At 39.0% G+C, this 20,893-nt stretch overlaps 1 protein-coding gene across 1 annotated transcript; it reads right to left on the reverse strand.

The window, feature by feature from the left end:
• Positions 1 to 18,875: 18,875 nt before the first annotated feature.
• On the reverse strand, positions 18,876 to 20,321 carry LOC105925157 (ladderlectin-like). Its single transcript, XM_036129300.1, has 5 exons — positions 20,282 to 20,321; positions 19,764 to 19,870; positions 19,528 to 19,662; positions 19,332 to 19,443; positions 18,876 to 19,101 (listed from the first exon to the last, which is right to left on the reverse strand). The coding sequence occupies exons 1-5, from the start codon at positions 20,319 to 20,321 to the stop codon at positions 19,034 to 19,036; spliced, it is 462 nt and encodes a 153-aa protein (XP_035985193.1). The 3' UTR covers positions 18,876 to 19,033.
• Positions 20,322 to 20,893: the final 572 nt, after the last annotated feature.

The following is a 20,893-nucleotide window of genomic DNA, read 5'->3' on the forward strand; positions in this document are numbered from 1 at the left end:
CGCGCTCAGTTCCTTCTTTGCTCGCGCGCTAGACCTGGTCTTTCCATGCTCAACACCAGCTGTGCTGTGCGCTTGCTTGGCTGTTTCTCCGCGAGCGTTGCGCGAAAAGAGTTTGTTAGAGTTGAGCTCGGCTTGGTTCCTCCGCGCCAGACCCGGCTGTAGAAACAAATTACAGGGGGGGCATTCCATCTTTTTAAGGGGGCACACTTAAAAAAAAAAATAAATAAAAATAAAAAAAAAAATATATATATATATATATATATATATATATATATATATATATATGCTTCAGGCTGAACAGTGACTCTGTGACTACTGTAACGAACAAACAAATAGCAATAGTGTAGTTGGTGTTTTTGGCAAATTAGGCAGGTTTCCAACTAATTAGGCTTTTGAACAAAAACAAGACCTGGTCTTTCCATGCTCAACACCAGCTGTGCTGTGCGCTTGCTTGGCTGTTTCTCCGCGAGCGTTGCGCGAAAAGAGTTTGTCAGAGTTGAGCTCGGCTTGGTTCCTCCGCGCCAGACCCGGCTGTAGAAACAAATTACAGGGGGGGCATTCCATCTTTTTAAGGGGGCACACTTAAAAAAAAAAAAAAAAAAAAATATATATATATATATATATATATATATATATATATATATATATATATATATATATATATATATATATATATATATATATATATATATATATATATATGCTTCAGGCTGAACAGTGACTCTGTGACTACTGTAACGAACAAACAAATAGCAATAGTGTAGTTGGTGTTTTTGGCAAATTAGGCAGGTTTCCAACTAATTAGGCTTTTGAACAAAAAAATAGCTTATGGACAGATTGTAAAAGATTTCGGAAGCTTTTCATAACATTTGTTGGGCTTTTAGGAAGAATTACTAACAAAATAATCACGCAATGGATTTGTTTGTAATTTTGTAATCGTTTGTAAAGTTGAATTTTTCACTCAAAGCAGCAGATTCGTGCAGTTGTACTCGTTGATTTGTATTTGTGTTAAGGAAAAAAAATATCAAAAATGTTTTTTTTTTTTTAAGATTTTAATACACGTGTATGAATTTGTTTTGCACCATTTATTTTAGATCAACTGTAGCAGAACTGAATGACAGACTTTTATGATGTGCAACTCACAGAACACAATTTGTGTACTTGTACTCAAGAATTTGAAGGGGTGTGACTTTATTTTGTACTTGTGACAGATTTTAAAACATCTACAATTACAAAACACCAAAGTTACAATGCACAAATGGTTTTGCAACAATAGTTCTGGACCATTTGGAGCAAAACTGAGAATGTAAGAGGTTTTTGATGTGCAACTCACAGAACACAATTTCTGTACTTGTACTTAAAATTTGAACAGGTGTAAAAAAAATTGTACTTGTATTTTTTTTTTTATTCTACAAATACAAAACTTAGAATTTAACTCCCTCTACAACTTCAAATTCACGCTTACAATGCACAAATCTTATTGGAACAAGAATACCTTCATATTAATGTCAGGTTTCAGAGTTCATCTGTGGATGACTTACAAGTCTACTGGTGGTTCCCAGAGTCTCTAAAAGTAGAATGGAAGAAAGATCCTTAAGTTATCAGGCTTTTCTTACTAAGCTTATAGTTCGAGTGACTTAGGTAACTCTGAGCTACCTCTGTTAATCTTTGAAAAGTGTCTTGTCAGAAACAGAATCATATGGAATAATTTCCCTTTGGGTTTTGCATTCTAGGATGCAGACTGAGAAATGCTAGGTAACTTTTTGTTAAATTCCCAAATGTTTATCTACAGTTGGTTTCTTTCCATTTTGGTGTGAAGTTAAGAAAATGTTAATTCAGAGATGTCATTTAGTGTTTATTCATATGATGGTTTTCCAAACCACTAAATCCATCCTTACTAAGATTTACATGGTGTGGAATCTGAGTGTGCATATTTAATACATGTATCAGGCTCTTGCAAAAATGTCATATTTGAAGTTTCAGTAATTTTTTGCAAGCACTCAAAAAATGTTAACCTGCAAAATCAAACAGCCAGTTTGAAGCTAACTGTATATCATTAATAATTTAAAGATTTGTTAATTTGAATAATTCTGTTGTAGGGTTACTTAATTTATGCCTTTACTTAAAAAAATTCCTCTTGATCAAGACACACACCCATTACAGATCTATGGATAATCGATGTATTTGGAAAATGCTGGAAAAAGTTAGTGTTAGCAATTACAGCACATTGACCTGTTTAAAGAGTTGAAGGCAGTTTCAGAGTTCAATTCAATTCAATTTTATTTTATTTTTATAGTGCCAATTCAAGAAACATGTCATCTCAAGGCACTTTACAAAGTCAAGTTCAATCATATATACAGATTGGGTCAGATTATACAGAATGGTCAAAAAATAATAATTCCTATATAAGGAAACCAGTTGATTGCATTAAAGTCCCGACAAGCAGCATTCACTACTGGAGAAGCGTAGAGCCACAGGGAGAGTCGTCTGCATTGTTCATGGCTTTGCAGCAATCCCTCATACTGAGCAAGCATGAAGCAACAGTGGGAAGAAAAACCACCCATTAACGGGAAGGAAAACCTCCGGCAGAATCGGGCTCAGTATGAACGGTCATCTGCCCCGACCGACTGGGGTTACAGAAGCCAGAGCAGAGACACAACAAGAGAGACAAAAAAGCACAGAAGCACAAATTGATCCAGTAATCTGTTCTACATTAGATGGTAATAGCGTTCATCTGTGGAACAAACTCCCAGTTTTGGTCCGTGAGGCAGACACCCCGTCTACTTTTAGGATTAATCTTTCCTTTTTGACAAAGCTTATAGTTAGAGTGGCTCATGTTACACTGAGCTATCTCTATAGTTATGCTGCCATAGGCTGTAACGCCAGTTCGGGACATGACAGCCTACATTTTCCATGATGCAAGGTGGTCACAATGGCCACCGACCGTAGTAACGAGATAATGTTACTACGGAAAGGTATAAAACCCGATCGCACACGGCGATCTTTTTTCTTACTTGGCGCCCCGCCAGATTGGGAAGACACCACAGCTTTTTCACTCCGTGGGTTTCCACCCCACGCACCACATGCTTGATTCTCTCGCTGGAAAGAGGATTTTCAGAGCACAACCATCCCTGTGTTGAACAGGAGGTTGACTTAAAAAGTACTTTTGAACTCCCTCTGATCAACGAGGTGACTGAGAGCCGTTTATCTCACAGTGATCGTAAAGGGACCACGCTTTCGTTTTGGCCGAACAAAGCGTCTGAAAAGCCCAGAAGGAGAGAGAGAGGAAGGGACTTTTCCTCCCGTTCCCCTGCTGTCCGACGCACGTCCACCGAACGGAACCAGATCTGTGGATTCAGAGAGCCCCCGGACCCCAGCCGGGACAATGTCAGAGTAAAGAAAGATTCCCCCCTTTTTTTATTTCTCTTTCACCCTTAAATTGATTTAGGTGTACCTGGGCAGATTTAGGGTTTAGTTTAATGCTTCTTTACTCCAAGACGGAGTTTGTTTGCTTTGCACACATGTGTAACTGATACAGGGTACTTGTACTTAGTGTAAATGTATGGCTTTTATAAACTTCCAAAACCATCTGATGAACATACAGCTATGGCCATGTTACATCAAAAATGTAACTTAAGACAATAAATAACTTTAAATGAATAAAAAATAAATTAAATAAAAAACACAAAAAGTACATCTAAAGATGTAAAGTCACTGACAGAAATAGTAACTTTACAGATTTAAAATATGTTTTGAAAAGAAGGGCCAATTTTTTTTTTATTATGTATATCTACATACTGTATATCTCTATTTCTCTCTATCTGGAGTGTTACCAAGACACACACACACACACACACACACATGCACACACACACACACACACACACACACACACACACACACACACACACACACACACACACACACACACACACACACACACACACTTCCAGTACTTTAAACCCATTTTGACTCTCCCTACAACAGAAAAAAATATCCTTTTTGAAATCCTTCCTGTTCCAAGGAAGAACATCCCTGAAGAATGGAAAGAAATATGGAGAATGGCATCAGATTGGATCATGTCAAGAACAAGAACAATAACAAGGACAAAAGTGAAAAGGATGGTGGGAAGAAGGAAGGGAGAAAGGAAGTAATAAAGGATGGGTAAAGACAATAGATTGGGTCCAGTATGGAAGAAGAAATGATGTAGGGAAAGGAGGTAAGAAAGAAAAATGAAAGAAACAACAGAATGGGTCTAGGAAGGAAAAAGGAAGGGAAATGGTGGAATGGATGGTGTGAAGAAAAGGAGAAGCGGGGAAGGGAGGGAGGACAAATACATAATGTCTACATTGACCGCAGGTCTTTTTGAAAGAAAGCAGAAAAGATTTTGTGGGAGATTTTTAACTATTAAACTATATAAAAGAATGATGACAGGGAAACGAGGTCTTTCTGCTTGCCAACTGGAGAACCCTTTATTTCAGGCTTTACCTCTCAGCACGTACGAACGGGTGTGAGCTAGAGTTCTTACAACATAGTGTACATGCATTTTATATCCCACAGATGGGTGTGTGTTACAAATAAGATTCTCTGTGCATCCATTGGTCCGCGCTGTGACCCAGCAGTGTCCACGTGCTTCCAGCCTCCTTTGGCAGACATTGGTCATATTTCTGGGAACAGCTCCACAAACGTTGAAAAACAGACAACCTTATCTTGTCAGTTGACCTCTGTTTGGGTCACACAGGATGTCATGTCCTGGTCATATTCGGGACTTGTGCTCCCTTCGCCTCGCTTTCACGACAAACAGACTTCAGATGTTTTTCAACCCCCTGCATATCCTCCCTTGTTACGTTACTTACGTAACACTTCTAAGGAACCCTCTATATACTAAAGTACATAGACTAAACATTGCATAAAGATAAAATCTGACTCCACACTAATCAAGCTTAGCTGTAATAATAACAACATCTAAAAATGTAATTGCTTACACAACCAATGGATAATATACTAATGTGATCACGGTGTCCACATAATTGTTGATCAACACTGACTTGTAATAAGTGCAAATTACAATCAATAACACATTTCAACGAGAGAGAGAGAGAGAGAGAGAGAGAGAGAGAGAGAGAGAGAGATGCAAAATAGTCATTGCTTTCACATTGGCATCAATCCAGCTGATATGGAAGCGAAAAACCCCGTTGTTGGCACTTATTCATGTACTGTTCTCAGGGGAAAAAACTCTCCCATGGATCTCGGTTCTCCATCGAGCATCTGCCAGCCAGGTCGACCGGCATCAATTGGAAATCAGCCATGCTACTTGCAATGAAATCCAGCACTTATCTTTCAAAAAGAGTACCTAATAAAATGTAACATATACAACCATCAATAAACAACATATGAAATACATGGATTATATATATATGCAAATTATCTTGCTAATAAAACTGATACGGAGGGTTAAACAGAAACGAATGTTAAAATATAATGTTATGACAGATTAAACTAACCGGCCGCCTGTGCTACCTTATCTACTAATGCTTTATTGTATTATATTTTATTCATTTAATCTTAAATTGAGTAACTTAAACAAGGTTAATAGGGTTAGTCAGTCTTCAGTTCGTGTGCTTGGTTTGAATGAGTCCATGGACACGTAGCAAAACAAGAAAGTCCGTCTCGATCACGGGTACTCCTTTCCATTTGGAATGAGTCTGTAGCATACGTGTGAGTCCATAGACGTGTCCAGGCGGCCGGGATGTCAGCCTTTTCGATGGCTGCTGCCTGATGTCATCCATCTATACATCGTTACCACAATCCACCTTTTCAAAATAGGCACAACACAACACAGAAACAATAAGATTACAATCAGTGTTATTACCAAAGTTAGTCCTGTTTTAGCGGCTAAAACACCCCATTCTCCTAAAATTTCTTCCAGACTTTTCCACGACCAGTTGTTTCTACCAGCATTCTCTTTTACTTCTTCTTTAAGTTTCATAAGTTTAACCATTACTGCCCTAAACGAACCTTTAGGAGCTGTGTTCATGGGAATGTATGTACAGCACTGATTACCGAACATGTGACAAACACCTCCCTCACTTGTTAAAGGCCAATCTAAGGCTTGTCTGTTTTGTATTACCATTCTACTTGTTTCATGTACTTGGTCTCCCAGTGCCATAAATCCTTCAACCGTGAAATTTATCATCCTTTGCTGATTATAGTAAATGTAATTTATCCATTCAACATTTTTATTAATAGTAATTTGAGGTAAAATAGACTCAAAACCTGCTTTAACTTCATGTTGTGCTTTAAATTCATCTGGAATTCCTCTTGGTTGACCAATAAGATTTAAATAAACTCCTTCATTTAGTCCGTAATCGTCTAGACTCCGACGAGACCTAGTTTTACCTGTTTCAATCTGAGCTAATTCTTTTACCTCTTCATACACTAAAGTTATCGGTACTTTCATTCGTACTAATGCACAGAGCCCTACCCACTTAAGTGGTAAGGTGTTCATTAGCATGTCATCACCACACATCCAGTAACTGTCTGCCACTGGATACGTTTGATCTCCTACAAAGAAAAGTTTGGGAATCGTCATAGTTATATTTTTACAGTCCTCTTCTATAAAATTTGGGTTTTCAAACCAAACAGGCTTTGTAGCAAACACTGGTGTTACATTTGCATGCTTAAACCAAGATAATACCCAGGTTACATTACATTTTACAGTGGTGTTTCCTACATTAGTTCCTTCATTGTCCTCAAAACCTCCACTGACGAAACATTCGTAGTCTGCATCATAATCTATTTCATAATCAGTGGGTGGAACATTATCTGTAGTACTAATGTTAAATTCTGCACACAATGATTCTAATTTATACCCTTTCCATTTTTCTAAGTATTGATGAGAATTTCTTGAGCCATGTAAGAGTCTGCAACTCAAACCACACATAGGTAATTTAAAGAATGACACTACGTCTTCTCTTGAAGTGAACTCACCATTCCTACATTTTTGACGTTGTACAACTGCACATTCTTTTGACGTGTATTTTTCTGGAATAACCATCGGAACTGCTCCCGGAGCAGCAGTACAGATTAAGCAATCATTTTTAGTTAACTCTCTTGCTGTATACCATGACCAGCTATACCATGTATTACGTATGGCTCTTTGCCATAAAGGATCACCCCTTGGTCTGATTCCATGCCATTTAATATCCTGTAATTTATTTATTGCTCTTGGTGTAGCTACTTTTGGATTTTGTTTTTCATAAAATTTATCCAAACCTTCAGAGAAATCTTCACATCCTTCCTTTTCAGAGCATCCATACTGTTTTGGATCTGCAAATTCTAATATTAGGTTGTTGTCCTGATCTGATGTTACCTCAACCGGAGGAGGTGCCGTTGCAATTAATCTTATTAGTGAGGGTTTAGTAGTATTTAACACTTCCTTTGTGGTTTTAATTGTATTTGAAACTATTGGCTGTATATTTGTTTTAGTTATAACAGTTGTTGGAGGTTCAGTTATTATGTTCTCAGGTCGAATCACGGTAGGTTTTGCGTTGTCCAAGTCCCTAGCAACCTCTGTAGGTTGCACTTCCATTTTACTTGTATTTACCTTTGTAATATCACTATTATTTGTTGAATTATTTGTATTGTGCTATTTAAAATTGTAGACGCTGATGTGACCGTTAATGTCTTTTCCGTTAAAGTTGTCGACTTATTTAGTCCTGATTTAGTGACTGAAGTAGGTAAAGTCACATTTCCACAAGGGTCAGTCATTTTCTTCACTTCTACTGTAGTTCTAGTAGCCATAGTTGTTGGGGGAAAACAATTTACATCTTCTGGTAAAGTCTCTTTACGTGGTATGGTCCATAATATAGTTGAATCTACTTTTCCACTCGAGGTGACGTCTTCGAATTTCAACTCGTATGTTTTGTTAATCCGGAAAGCTATTACATTTGCTTCAATAATCCATCCACAATCTGCATTCCAAACAGTCATATTACAATTAATGTTTTCTTGATTTTGACTTGATAATTGATGACTTACATTAGTATGAGAATTACACATCCTTCGTCTGTCACCTTTTTGCAGTAATCTAGAGATAATCACGTTTCTTTCAACCAAGTCATATTTATCACTGTCTGGCTCCACATGTATCCTAATTCGGTCATTAAACATTTGGACTGTAGCGTTTAACTCCTTATTTCCTATTCGTTCTAAATCACCACTTCCTGATACTACATTGTGGTTTTGTAGATACTTCAATGTTAAGTTATATTTGTAATTGTCCTCGGGATCCCTGTGGGATTCTATTTCTATTTCTACCTCAAAACCATCATCCTTTATGTACAGAATAAGTGAGCACTGATTTATCCCATATTCTGTATATACCTTTTTGACACTTTTCCCACACAATTTTGATCATTGTAATAAATGTTCATCTCAAACTCCGTATCTAATTTTGTACGAAATCCTGTATCGGTTACCGTTGCTTTCCATTTTAATTCAGCATGGGTCTCTCTTTTCTTTCGCAACCTTTTTGTTTTTTCTCTTAACTGTTCTTTAAGACCTAGATGAGTCATTAACTTCAGTTCAGCTGGCAAAAACACTGGTGTGTACTTTGTCAAACCCATTAACGTTGTGTTGTACTTATCTTGTTCTGCAAAGGTGGATTTCCCTTTATAGACTGAAGTCCCACATTTCATGGTTGCATGTCGATCGTCTCGACCCTCATTACTCGTTGCTCGTTTCACTCGTGGTTGAGCTGACGTTGGCTGATGCTGTGGTGCCGTCTGCAGGCTGTGAGAGTTCATCTCCGGCCTCGCTGTTGTTAGGCTCACCACCTCTGCCAACATCCACAGGTGAAATGTCATTAATACCAGTTTCATTGCTGCAAACTTTCTGTTCACAGTCTTTTCCATTGTCTGGCTTCACAATGTCTGGCTTCACAGTGTCTCTGGCGTGTACTTTAGTACAATGAGTCAAATGATACCACGTATCACTCCCCTGAACTTGGACGGCGGTTGCGGTCGTCGTTTGACCTCAAATGGTCCGTCCCATCTCGAGCTGTTCCATTTACGTCTGAACACCTTCACGTACACCAGGTCTCCTGGTCCGACTGGTCTCTTCACCACCAACTCTGGACAAGAACTTCTGGCTTTTTCCTGCAGATAGATAGCTCTATGGATAGCAGTTAGTTGTTCCATATATGCTTTCAACTCTGTTTGTAGCTGTTCAAGTGCCGGGCCTTTGAATGGAAGCCTCCATTCGGGCACTGGCATTGTTCTGCCTGTTAGCATTTCATGCGGGGTTAAATGTGTGCTGCGGTGCAACTGCATGCGATAGCTCATTAGCGCAAGCGGCAAAGCATCAGCCCAGTTTAGGTTAGTAGAAGCACAGATTTTATTCAGCTTAGCGTTCAAAGTCCCATTGATTCTTTCTACAATACCCTGACTCTGCGGGTGATAGACTGCTCCAAAGCGTTGTTTAATTCCTAGCTTTGACAAAACACCTTTTAACACCTTTTGGATAAACGCTGAACCATTATCTGAACTGATTTCTGATGGGATGCCAAATCTCGGAATCACCTCTCTTGTCAGAAACTTAATCACTGTCTCAGCTCCCAATGTCTTTGATGGGACTGCTTCAACCCATCGGCTGAACCGATCGATCACCACCAACATGTACCTTTTTCCTTGCACTGGCTTTATCATGTCAACATAATCTATCACAAGATGTTTAAAGGGTCCCTCAGGGACCGGAATGTGTCCAATCGGTGATTTTATGCCTTTTCGTACATTGTTTTCTGCACATATTTCACATTGGCTCAAGATTTCATCCACCATTGCTTGCATGTAAGGCGACCAATATCCTTGCTTTTTCAACTTCTCCATCACTTTACCTCTACCACAGCGATCCAAACCATGTGCTTCTGAGACCAACATTGTCAACAATGCTACTGGTGCAACTAAATGTCCACTTTGTGATCTCCACAAACCACTTTCACTCATTGTCGCACCTCTCTGCGCCCAGACAGCGTGCTCACTCGCACCTGCTTCCTGCTGCATCAAAATGATGTCTTCTGGTGTCACCATTGGTTCCAATGTGACCACTGGTGCCAAGATAGCCATCTGGCACTTTGATGCTAGTTTTGCTGCCTCATCTGCGGCGTTTTTCCCTTTAATGACTAAATCATTACCTTTACAATGGGCGTTGCATTTGATCACTGCCAGTCTTGATGGCAGCATCATCGATGCAATCAGCTCTTTTAGCTGTTCTTGATGTAATACTGGACTGCCGTCTGCTCGTTTGAAACCTCTTTGTTTCCAAACAGCAGCAAACAGATAGCACACCCCATGGGCATAAGCCGAGTCTGTGAATATGTTTGCTACTTTTCCCTTTGCTAGTTTGCACGCTTCTGTCAATGCTTTTAGTTCTGCCTTTTGGACAGAACATGGTTGCTCACATTTTTCTGCTTTGACTGTTACAAAATTGTCTCCTACTTGTTTAACCACAGCATAACCTGCGTGGTTTCCAAGATGATCTCTGAAACATGACCCGTCAACAAAATAAGTGACTTCCGCGTTCATTATCGGAGTTGACTCTAAATCGGGTCTTAGTCTTGTGAATTTCATTGTTTCCACACTTGTGTGGTTCCCTTTCACAGTCCAGAGGTACCATGTCAGCAGGGTTATTCGTTGTACACCTTTGTACTGTTACATCTGGATATGTTAAAAGTGGCATGTACTGTAAACATCTTGCCTGAGTCATCACAAACTTTCCTTGATTTATCAGTTCTGTGATTTTGTGGTGGGTCTGTATTGTTACCGGGTAACCCATTGTTATGGTTGATGCTTTTTCATAAGCGTAGTAGACTGATGCTAGACCTTGATAACATGGTGGCCAGCCTTGGGCCACATTGTCTAGTTTAGTGCTGTAATAAGCAATGGCTTGCTTTCGTCGTCCTACACAGGTTTCTTGCATTAGTACTGCTGATACGTGCATGTTTTTTCTGTTGGCTACATACAGGTAAAATTGTTTGTCATAATTTGGCAATGCCAAAGTTGGTGCCACTTGCATTTCCTGTTTTAGTGTTTCAAAAGCTATTTTAGCTTCTGTTGTCCATTTTAACATTGCTTTTAATGACTGGTTTCCTGTTTCTTTTATTAGCTCTCTAAGTGGTGCTGATTGGTTTTGCTCAAAATGTGCATAAACCGACGCACTCTCGGCTCCATACTTTAGACCTTGTGCTGACATATGGCATTGATTGTGAAGAATTAACAGTATTTCCTCACAACCCTGTCCTATCTGATCATTTTTTAATAACATTTGAGTTTAATCTAACTGAGTTCTCCACCCCCAAAAGAGGGTTCCATTATAGTAGATCTTTATCGGATAATGCTGTATCAAAACTTAAAGAGTCTGTCCCCTTTTTAATATCGTCCGTATTGCAGAAATGCCCTGTAGATGGCAGCAATGTTGTTTCTTCCAATTCACAAATAGATGTCTTTGTAAACGGTATGACTTCGTCATTGCATTCTGCATTAGACAATGTAGCTCCCTTGAAAAAGAAGGTGATTATTCACAGGAAGCTGGCTCCTTGGTTTAATTCAGAGCTGCGTTCCTTGAAGCACAATGTTAGGAAATTGGAGAGAAAATGGCGCTCTACACACCAAGAGAAATCCTACCTAATCTGGAAGAACAGTCTATTGTTGTATAACAAGACCCTTCGCAGAGTTAGAGCAGCATATTTTTCATCATTAATTGAGGAGAATAAGAATAATCCTAGATTTCTCTTCAGTACAGTTGCCAAACTTACCCAGAGCCACAGCTCTGTTGATCCATCCATTCCCTTAGCTCTTAGCAGTAATGATTTTATGGGATTCTTCATAAATAAAATTGATTCCATTAAAAATGAAATAATTGGCATCCTCCCAAACATGATTACCTCGTCCTCAGTAAGCGAGGCAGCATTGGAGGAATCCTTAGAACCTGCGCAGTGTCTGAACTGTTTAAAAGCAGTAGAGCTTTCTGAGCTATCTAAAATTTTAGCTTCATCTAAACCTTCTACCTGTATGTTAGACCCAATCCCAACCAAGTTGTTTAAGGAGGTATTCCCTCTGATCAGTGGTCCTATTTTAGACATGATTAATCTATCCTTGGTAAATGGATATGTACCACAGGCTTTTAAAGTAGCTGTTATTAAACCTTTACTTAAGAAACCATCTCTTGATCAAGATGAGTTAGTAAATTACAGACCTATATCTAATCTTCTTTTCTTATCTAAAATTCTTGAGAAAGTAGTTGCTAATCAACTATGTGAACATTTACAAAGTAGTGACCTACTTGAGGAGTTTCAGTCAGGCTTCAGAGCTCATCATAGCACTGAAACAGCTCTGGTGAAGGTCACCAATGATATTCTCGTGGCCTCAGATAATGGACTTGTGTCTATACTTGTCCTGTTAGATCTCAGTGCTGCATTTGATACAGTTGATCACAATATTCTCCTACAAAGACTTGAGCATACTGTAGGGATTAAGGGAAAAGCATTAGGCTGGTTTAAATCTTATCTGTCAGACAGATTCCAGTTTGTTCATGTTAATAATAAATCTTCCTCAAACTCTAGGGTCACTTGTGGAGTACCACAGGGTTCAGTCCTTGGACCAATTCTATTTACTATATATATGCTTCCGATTGGCAAAATTATCAGACAGCATGGGATTAATTTCCACTGTTATGCTGATGACACTCAGCTATATTTATCCATAAATCAGTTACTTCGACTGCAGTCATGTCTTGATGACATCAAAAGCTGGATGACTTTAAATTTCCTGCATTTAAATTCTGACAAGACAGAAGTTGTAATCTTTGGGCCAGAGTCTTCAAAAAATAAAGTTCTTAATCAATCACTTAATCTGGATGGCATTAACTTGGCCTCTGGTAATAAAGTTAAAAATCTTGGTGTTGTTTTCGACCAAGACATGTCATTTAAATCCCATATTAAACAGATTTCCAGAGTTTCCTTTTTTCACCTCCGGAATATCGCCAAAATTAGAAACATTCTGTCCAGGAGTGATGCTGAAAAACTAGTCCATGCATTTGTTACTTCAAGGCTGGACTATTGTAATTCTTTACTATCAGGAAGTCCACAAAATGCAGTTCGAAGTCTTCAGCTGATTCAAAATGCTGCGGCAAGAGTTCTGATGAAAATCAACAAGAGGGATCATATTTCTCCAATTTTAGCTTCCCTTCATTGGCTTCCTGTTAAATCAAGAATAGAATTTAAAATTCTCCTTCTAACGTATAAAGCCCTTAACAATCAAGCTCCATCATATATCAGAGCTCTGATTACCCCGTATGTTCCTAACAGAGCACTTCGCTCTCAGACTGCAGGTCTGCTGGTGGTTCCTAGAGTCTCTAAAAGTAGAATGGGAGGCAGATCCTTTAGCTATCAGGCTCCTCTCCTGTAGAACCAACTCCCAGTTTTGGTCCGTGAGGCAGACACCCTATCTATTTTTAAGACTAATGTTAAAACTTTCCTTTTTGACAAAGCTTATAGTTAGAGTGGCTCATACCCTGAGCTATCTCTATAGTTGTGCTGTGATAGGCCTAGGCTGCTGGAGGACATCAGGGTCTAATTTTCTCACTCTACTGATTTCTACTGTTCTTCAGTCTACTGTTCTCCAGTTTTGCATTGTATTACATTGAAATGACTGTCGTCATTTCAGCTTTTAACTTTTTGCTCTCTCTCTTTTTCTTCATAGTAGGTACACCTGGTCTGGCGTTCTGTTAACTGTGACATCATCCAGAGAAGACGGCTCACCCGCTACTACCATCTAATGTAGAACAGATTACTAGATCAATGTGTGCTTCTGTGCTTTTTTGTCTCTCTTGTTGTGTCTCTGCTCTGTCTTCCGTAACCCTAGTCGGTCGAGGCAGATGACCGTTCATACTGAGCCCGGTTCTGCCGGAGGTTTTCCTTCCCGTTAATGGGGAGTTTTTCTTCCCACTGTCGCTTCATGCTTGCTCAGCATGAGGGATTGCAGCAAAGCCATGTACAATGCAGATGACTCTCCCTGTGGCTCTACGGTTCTCCAGGAGTGAATGCTGCTTGTCGGGACTTTGATGCAATCAACTGGTTTCCTTATATAGGACATTTTTTGACCAATCTGTATAATCTTACCCAATCTGTATAATATGATTGAACTTGATTTTGTAAAGTGCCTTGAGATGACATGTTTCATGATTTGGCGCTATATAATTAAAATTGAATTGAAATTGAATTGAATTGAATTTTTCCGCATAGTTTTCAATCCAGTCTGCATTGAAACCTGTCATTCCCAAAAATGTCATCATTTCGCCGACTGTCCTTGGACTTGGAGCTTTGCTGACACCTTCCAGTTGAGAAGGTGAAATGCCAACTGTTCCTTGTGATATTTGTCTTCCTAGGTAATCTACCTGTGGTTGACAATACTGTAGTTTTTGTTTGGAGACCTTGTGTCCTCCCTCTGCTAATCTTTGTAGAACTTTGGTTGAGTCCTGATGACAGTCATTTAGTGTGTTTCCACAGATTAACAAATCATCCACATACTGTAACACAGTTCCAGTTAAATTGAGTCCTTCCAAATCATTTTTTAGCACCTGATTAAATATGTGCGGGCTAAGTTTAAACCCTTGAGACATTCGGGTATAACTGAGCTTTTTACCTCTGTAGGTAAATGCGAATAAATGTTGTGACTCTTCCGCTAGCGGAATGCTGAAAAACGCTGAACAGAGATCAATAACGGTGAAAAAACGTGCTTCTGATGGTATTGAATTTAAATTAGTTTTTGGATTTGACACATCCGATTCTGCGTCTACTATTATCTTGTTTATTTCTCTTAAGTCATGAACAAGACGGTATTTGTTTTTGTCTGCTTTCAGAACTGGAAAAATTGGAGTATTACATTGACTTTCTACTTCCACCAGCACACCTGCTTGCATCAATCCATCAATGGTTTTCTTAATGCCTTGTTCTGCTTCTGGTTTTAATGGGTATTGCTGGCGAAAAGGAAACCGTGCATTTGGTTTTATTTGAACTGAGACTGGTTCTGCAGATTTTACTAAACCCACATCTGTATCATGTTTGGACCATAAGTGCTCAGGGAAATTTTTTAGCATGTCCTGCATTAATGGTTGATCTTTAGAGGAACCATTTTCCTCAGACTGATCTTTTAGATCAACAGGCACTGTCACAACTTGTGGTTTTGCTGTCATTGTTGTTTCACATAGGATCTTGATCATTGTTCCATCACTTGATTGAAAAATGAATGGGTTTTCTGTGTCTTCCCATGTTGCTTCTGTTGCAAGTTTCATCATTGGTCCCAGATCTTTCGCATGGAATCCTTTATTTACAAACAATGTTATGTGTGGTACTGAGTCTGAAACATTGTACCACTCTAAAATGAAATCATTTTGCTTCACATTTAAAGCTGCACCTTGGTTCCCAATAACAATACATTGTGTTTCAAGATTAACAGTTCTGTCTTTTGTAGAACTGTCCCATTTTTCTTCAAACTCCTTGCTCTTTGAAATGTCATAAAACATGGTGCAGTGGTAATCTAGAAAAGGTTTTCTGGCTTCTGGAATTTGAGCTTTAATGTACCGGCCCCAGTTAGTGACTACATCTTCAACTGGGCCTGAAATGTCTCCTAGCCAATAAACATTAGCTTCATGTGTTTGCATGTACATTTGGCCTCGGCAGTTTTATTATTATTATTATTATTATTATTATTATTATTATTTTTATTTTTATTTTTTTATGTTGGCGAGACGCTACCGCCACCGCCTCGCCAAGCCGCAGCCGCCGCGGTAGCGTCTCGCCAACATTAAAAAAAAATAAAAAATTAATAATAATAATAATAATAAAACTCGATATGCTTGCATGTTTATTTGACGTTAACACGCGGTTCTTTGTTGTTGCTTTCGCGCGTGCATATAGTGAATGGCAGGGCAAAAACACATGGAGTTCTCGCCGTAAAGCAAGACCGACTCTCGCGATGCACAAGACTTCTGAACCTGTGTGTGCGGGCAATGTGGTACCGCGCACGTGACGTCACCGTCTCAAGAGCAACGCCCCTTTTGCCGCTTAGGTAGGGCATACAGGAGAGAACGCATACAGGAGAGAACGCACGGATAACAGATATGACCGACTTTACAGCCGTTAAACTTTCCCAAGACGATGTCCCAGGCACACGGATTACTGGTCGCACTGTCGAAGAACACACCAACCTTCAGCTCAAACGATGGCTTGAGGTTCGATGGCTTAAAAAGACTGGAAAACTGGCCGAGTTGATGAACGGTAAGCTTTGTTTTTTTTTTCCTGCGCTGCGATCATGGCAGCGTCGGCCGTTTTTTTTTTTTTGTTGTTGTTGTTTGCAATCACCGTCCAGGAATGGGTATATGTTTAATGTTTGTCTCATTTGAAATGTTTTTGAGTAAGCCTGGTAGCAGGCTATCATGTTAGCGCCTGCTACCATGATAGCCTATATGCTGTCATGGTAGCAGGCGCTACTTTATTAACATGTCGGCCACCAAAATACTCTTACCTTGACTTGATGTCGCTGGAATTGGGTCAGGATGTTCTTCGGTTGTGCCCTTTCCTCCGACAAAATGCTTGCTACATATGTACTTGAATTTGGTAACTTTTTCCGGGTTGAACTGTTGTGTAGGCCGACCGCCCCGGTGTCACACATTTCTCCTTGGCAGTCTTGAAGAAAACATCCTTCATATGCGGCCGATCAGCGTAACTCGAGTCGCTGTTGCACGTTCCATAGCAACAATGTTTAAAAACCATGGTCTTAGATTTGGAAAAAGCAGTCGTTTACCGAGTAAAACCTAGGCTAACGCACGTCTCTTACAGCGAAACAACGGCGGCTTTCCGGAGTTTGTCCCACTGCGTACCACGTGATGTGACGTCATCGTGACGTTGTGTTTCTAAAAATAGCTCGCGCGCGGTACCGCATTGCAAGTGCGGTATTTCCCTCACAGACCACCAGGACGGCCGAGAAAACCTTTGTTCGACCTTAAATGACTCATTTAATCATCTAAAACGGTATGGAACACATTAATTAACTGAAAAATGTTGCATAGTATGCCTTTAATGGATACATTCTACAAGAGTGATTTATCTTAATCATTAACTTATTTGCCAAGGACGCCTTGTATGGGTACCAACTTCAGCCTACAGGAAAGAAAATTAATTATTAATCAGTATGTCTGGTTTTTTGAAGGAAACATCTCATTTGGTTTATCAGGCATTATCTGGAAAAATGGAAATAAATAAACTGAACTGCTTAACATTCGTCCTCTCAAATTACACAAAAACAAGCGCAATTATTAGAATGATAATATAGCGACTTGTGAGTGCCAACCTTAAAGGCAAAAGGAACGCATCATAGTTCCCTCCCTTATCAGACACCATCTTCCTCCAGCTAGGGGAAGGGCTCGGCCATATTTTACCAGTTTAATTTCAAACCAAATATCGACTTTACTAAACAGAAACACATTTAAAAGGAATAAAAATATCATCCACTATTTTTTTTATGATAATTGCACTCCATGCATGGACCGCATGTATCCGTGTGTTACACTGAATGTGTAAAATAAAGTGCTGACAAACAGCAAAACCAACTTCGTTGTGGCATTTATACAACTGAACAACACACAGATGTGTTTGGGAAAACTCAACCATCATACTCACACGTTTTCGTGACTTCAGCAGCCGCTTGCTTCCCGACCGCCGTGTTTGTTTGAATTTGCCTTGGTGGTTCCTGCCGATGTTGTGACGCTGTGACGTCATTACGTTGCACGCCTCAGCGCATTTAAAGCTTTTGAGTAAGGCAATGATGATCACTCAGATAGTTAAAGAAGCGTGAAATTATAACTGCATTCCTCGTTCATAACGCTTAGTAACTTAAAGTTGGGTTGACTTGATAGTGGATTTTGATTGTTTTCTTCACAATTCTTTTGAGTCAGTAGTAATGTTCGGGTTTACAGTGTACCGCACGTCACTGAATAGAGATGTTCATTGGTAACTTATTAATTGATCAACTATTGAATAAATGTGTTCTATTTATTATTTTTACTGCCTTTAATGGCACACAATTTTATATTTTAGCTACTTGTTGGCATTGTATTTATTTTTATTAAGTCGTTTTCTTTATTTCTGTATGTGTTCTGAATTATGGCAGAATTGGTCCTCCATGTAATACCTTATCTGGATACATACTTGGACCTCCTTCTTCCTTTCCCTGACTAGTATTACACGTCAGAACAGTAAACCCTTCAATTCATCCAATATTGTATACCCATCTTCAACCACAGCTCTGGTCCTCACCTCTCCTCTCTCTTTCACAGACACATCCTTGAGCAAATGAGATACCAGGAGTGATATACCTTATCCCCAGAACTTCAGTATCAAGCCTTTCCTCCTATTACCACAGAGTTTAACTGCAAAACAGTAGTTTTAAAAAAGGGTTTTGAAACTACTAGTTTCTAATAGTTTAAAAGATGAACTAAAAGGAGATATTGTGATTTTTTTTCTTTTCTTTTTTGGTTACTGAAAGGGATAAAAAAAAAGGTTAAGTAAGTGGCGTTTACCCACACAGGTGCATAATATTACTGTAAATGTTTTGTTTGTGTGCAAAGGTGAGATAAAAAAATAGATAAAAATTCATAAATCACAGGTGGGAAGTAAACCACACACAATCATTTTTATGCTTCAAAGGTTTATTTTTGCAAAGCCAAAGAAAACAATAAAGTTTGTCTTAAATGATAATTTTTATACCCAGTCTGCTCTAATTAGAAAGAAGAAAACCACCCGCTGTTTATTTGTGGCTGTATTCACTGGGTACCATCAATGAGAAATTATATTAAGTCAAAGAAGCAGAAAGAGCTTTTAGGATAGCCACAAGGCTGTAAAAAGGCAGGTTAACAGAAACGCGTAACAAGGATCTTCGACCAGATTCTGTTTTAAGCATCTTTGTGAACCTCAGACTGATCAGACTTCCTTAGCGCAGACAGATGGAAGACGGACAGAACAGTCCAGGTCATCCCAGCACTTTCCACCTTTGATCAAGAGAAGAAATCAGTCAACATCACAGAAACAAAACCCTGAAGGGTTCTACACACTATCATAATTATGGGAAAGGTTTATATACTGAAACGTTTTATGTCCCCCCAGAAATCAATATAAGCCCATGAGTTTAATCTAGTAAATTTATGTGTATAGTATCTAAAAAGTTTACCTAAAAACTAAACCAATAAAAAAAACACAGTCATGTGTGATGTTTTTTTACCTGAATGGTTCATCTGCAAACAGTGCTGATTGTTTCTCCAATTATTAGGCTCTCTGGGACACCAGTTTGTATAGCGGAGAGGGCTTCCATCGCTCCACAACCAAACGCTCGTCTGAAAGAAAGAATTCCGTAGATGACATGTTTCATCAAATGTTTCACAAAATACTTAATATATAAACATTACTGGTTAAAATACCTCCTGTGCGTTAGAGCCTCCTATCCATGCTCTTCCAGACCGGCGAGTTGCCCTTCTTATCAGAGACTGAACCTGACGGTACTCGCTCCTGTCATGAACTGATGCAAGGTTTGCTCCCATGGACAGACAGCGTCTCTACAGCCAAACACAGCATGATGAGGTGAATTAGTAGCTGGGTGTTGTTAATAAAGAACTTGGAAACAAGAGAGAGTGAAAGAAAATGAAAGCACAATCACCTCAGCTGTAGTCCAAGACATGGGTCTGGAAACATAGCGAAAGCAGCGATTGTTGATTGCAAACCAGCCGTGAGGACAAGTAGATCTCTGGACCAAGTCAACTTCTTCTGATGACAAAAAGATGGAGAGTCTCAGTTAAAGACAATTTATGTTCCATTAATCTTGTATTGACTTTATTTTGTGACAGGTTATGACATTCTGTCACAAAATAAAATCTAATGTATTAAAAGAGATTACATAGTAATAATAATAATAAAGTTAAATTAGTTTGTCACAATCAATATTAAGACAACTTGATTTGTTTTGTTTAAAATGGTCTCTCAGTCAAAGCAAAGAACCCAGAGACACAGTAGTTTGCATGTCGTTTGCAAGCATCAGAGAATACATTTTAAGATAAATCTACTGCATAATCTGAACATGACACAAGGAGACATAAATGTTCTATTTACTATGGATTAGTTAGGGTTCCTAATCCTCACTCTGAGGAAATAAAACAATGACAGAAAAGACCCACTGACCTGGATCAGTGGAACTGTCATCTGGTTCAGCTGTGGACATCATAAACAGGAGTTAGTGAGATTCTTTGTGTCTTAGTCTCGCTACATAAGTTTAAAACTTAAGAAATACTCACGGTCAGCTCTGGTCTGAGCCATCACAGAGAAGACCAGGACACACACAGCCAGCAGCTTCATGATGAGGTGATGAGATGATGAAGATTTTAATACTAAAATCAAGTAAAAATAAAGCAAACATGTTAAGAACCTTCAATCTCATAATGTTAAAAAAGATTAGCAGAAATGTTATCAGCCAACCTGATGCAGAAGGATCTGTTTCCTGAATCAGCCAGCACCAGCTTGCCTTCACCATTGAATCACAGCCTACTTATAGAGCTTCTAAACATGCCATCATCCACAAAATGAGGAAATGACACAAAGCAATTCTATAGAATTTCACTCCTTGATCAGATCTAGTTCCTCACTTGTGTCGTAATTCAGCATAGACCAAAACCTACACCTTAGATTTTGTGCCATTCATGGCTGTGGAGGTTGTTGCAAGAAGAGTTTTAGCAATGCTGGTACAAGAACAGGAACTAAATCAGCCTGAAAGAACAGTGATCTTCACCAGTAAAA

Source organism: Fundulus heteroclitus, unplaced genomic scaffold (genome assembly GCF_011125445.2).
Source record: "Fundulus heteroclitus isolate FHET01 unplaced genomic scaffold, MU-UCD_Fhet_4.1 scaffold_153, whole genome shotgun sequence".
Lineage (NCBI taxonomy): Eukaryota > Metazoa > Chordata > Actinopteri > Cyprinodontiformes > Fundulidae > Fundulus > Fundulus heteroclitus.

Coding starts and splice junctions, on each gene's coding strand:
- LOC105925157 (XM_036129300.1), bottom strand. CDS start 20,321: ATGTCCACAGCTGAACCAGATGACAGTTCCACTGATCCAG. Junction 19,444..19,527: donor GAGGCTCTAACGCACAGGAG/GTATTTTAACCA, acceptor TCTTTCTTTCAG/ACGAGCGTTTGGTTGTGGAG. Junction 19,102..19,331: donor TTTGCAGATGAACCATTCAG/GTAAAAAAACAT, acceptor TCTTGATCAAAG/GTGGAAAGTGCTGGGATGAC.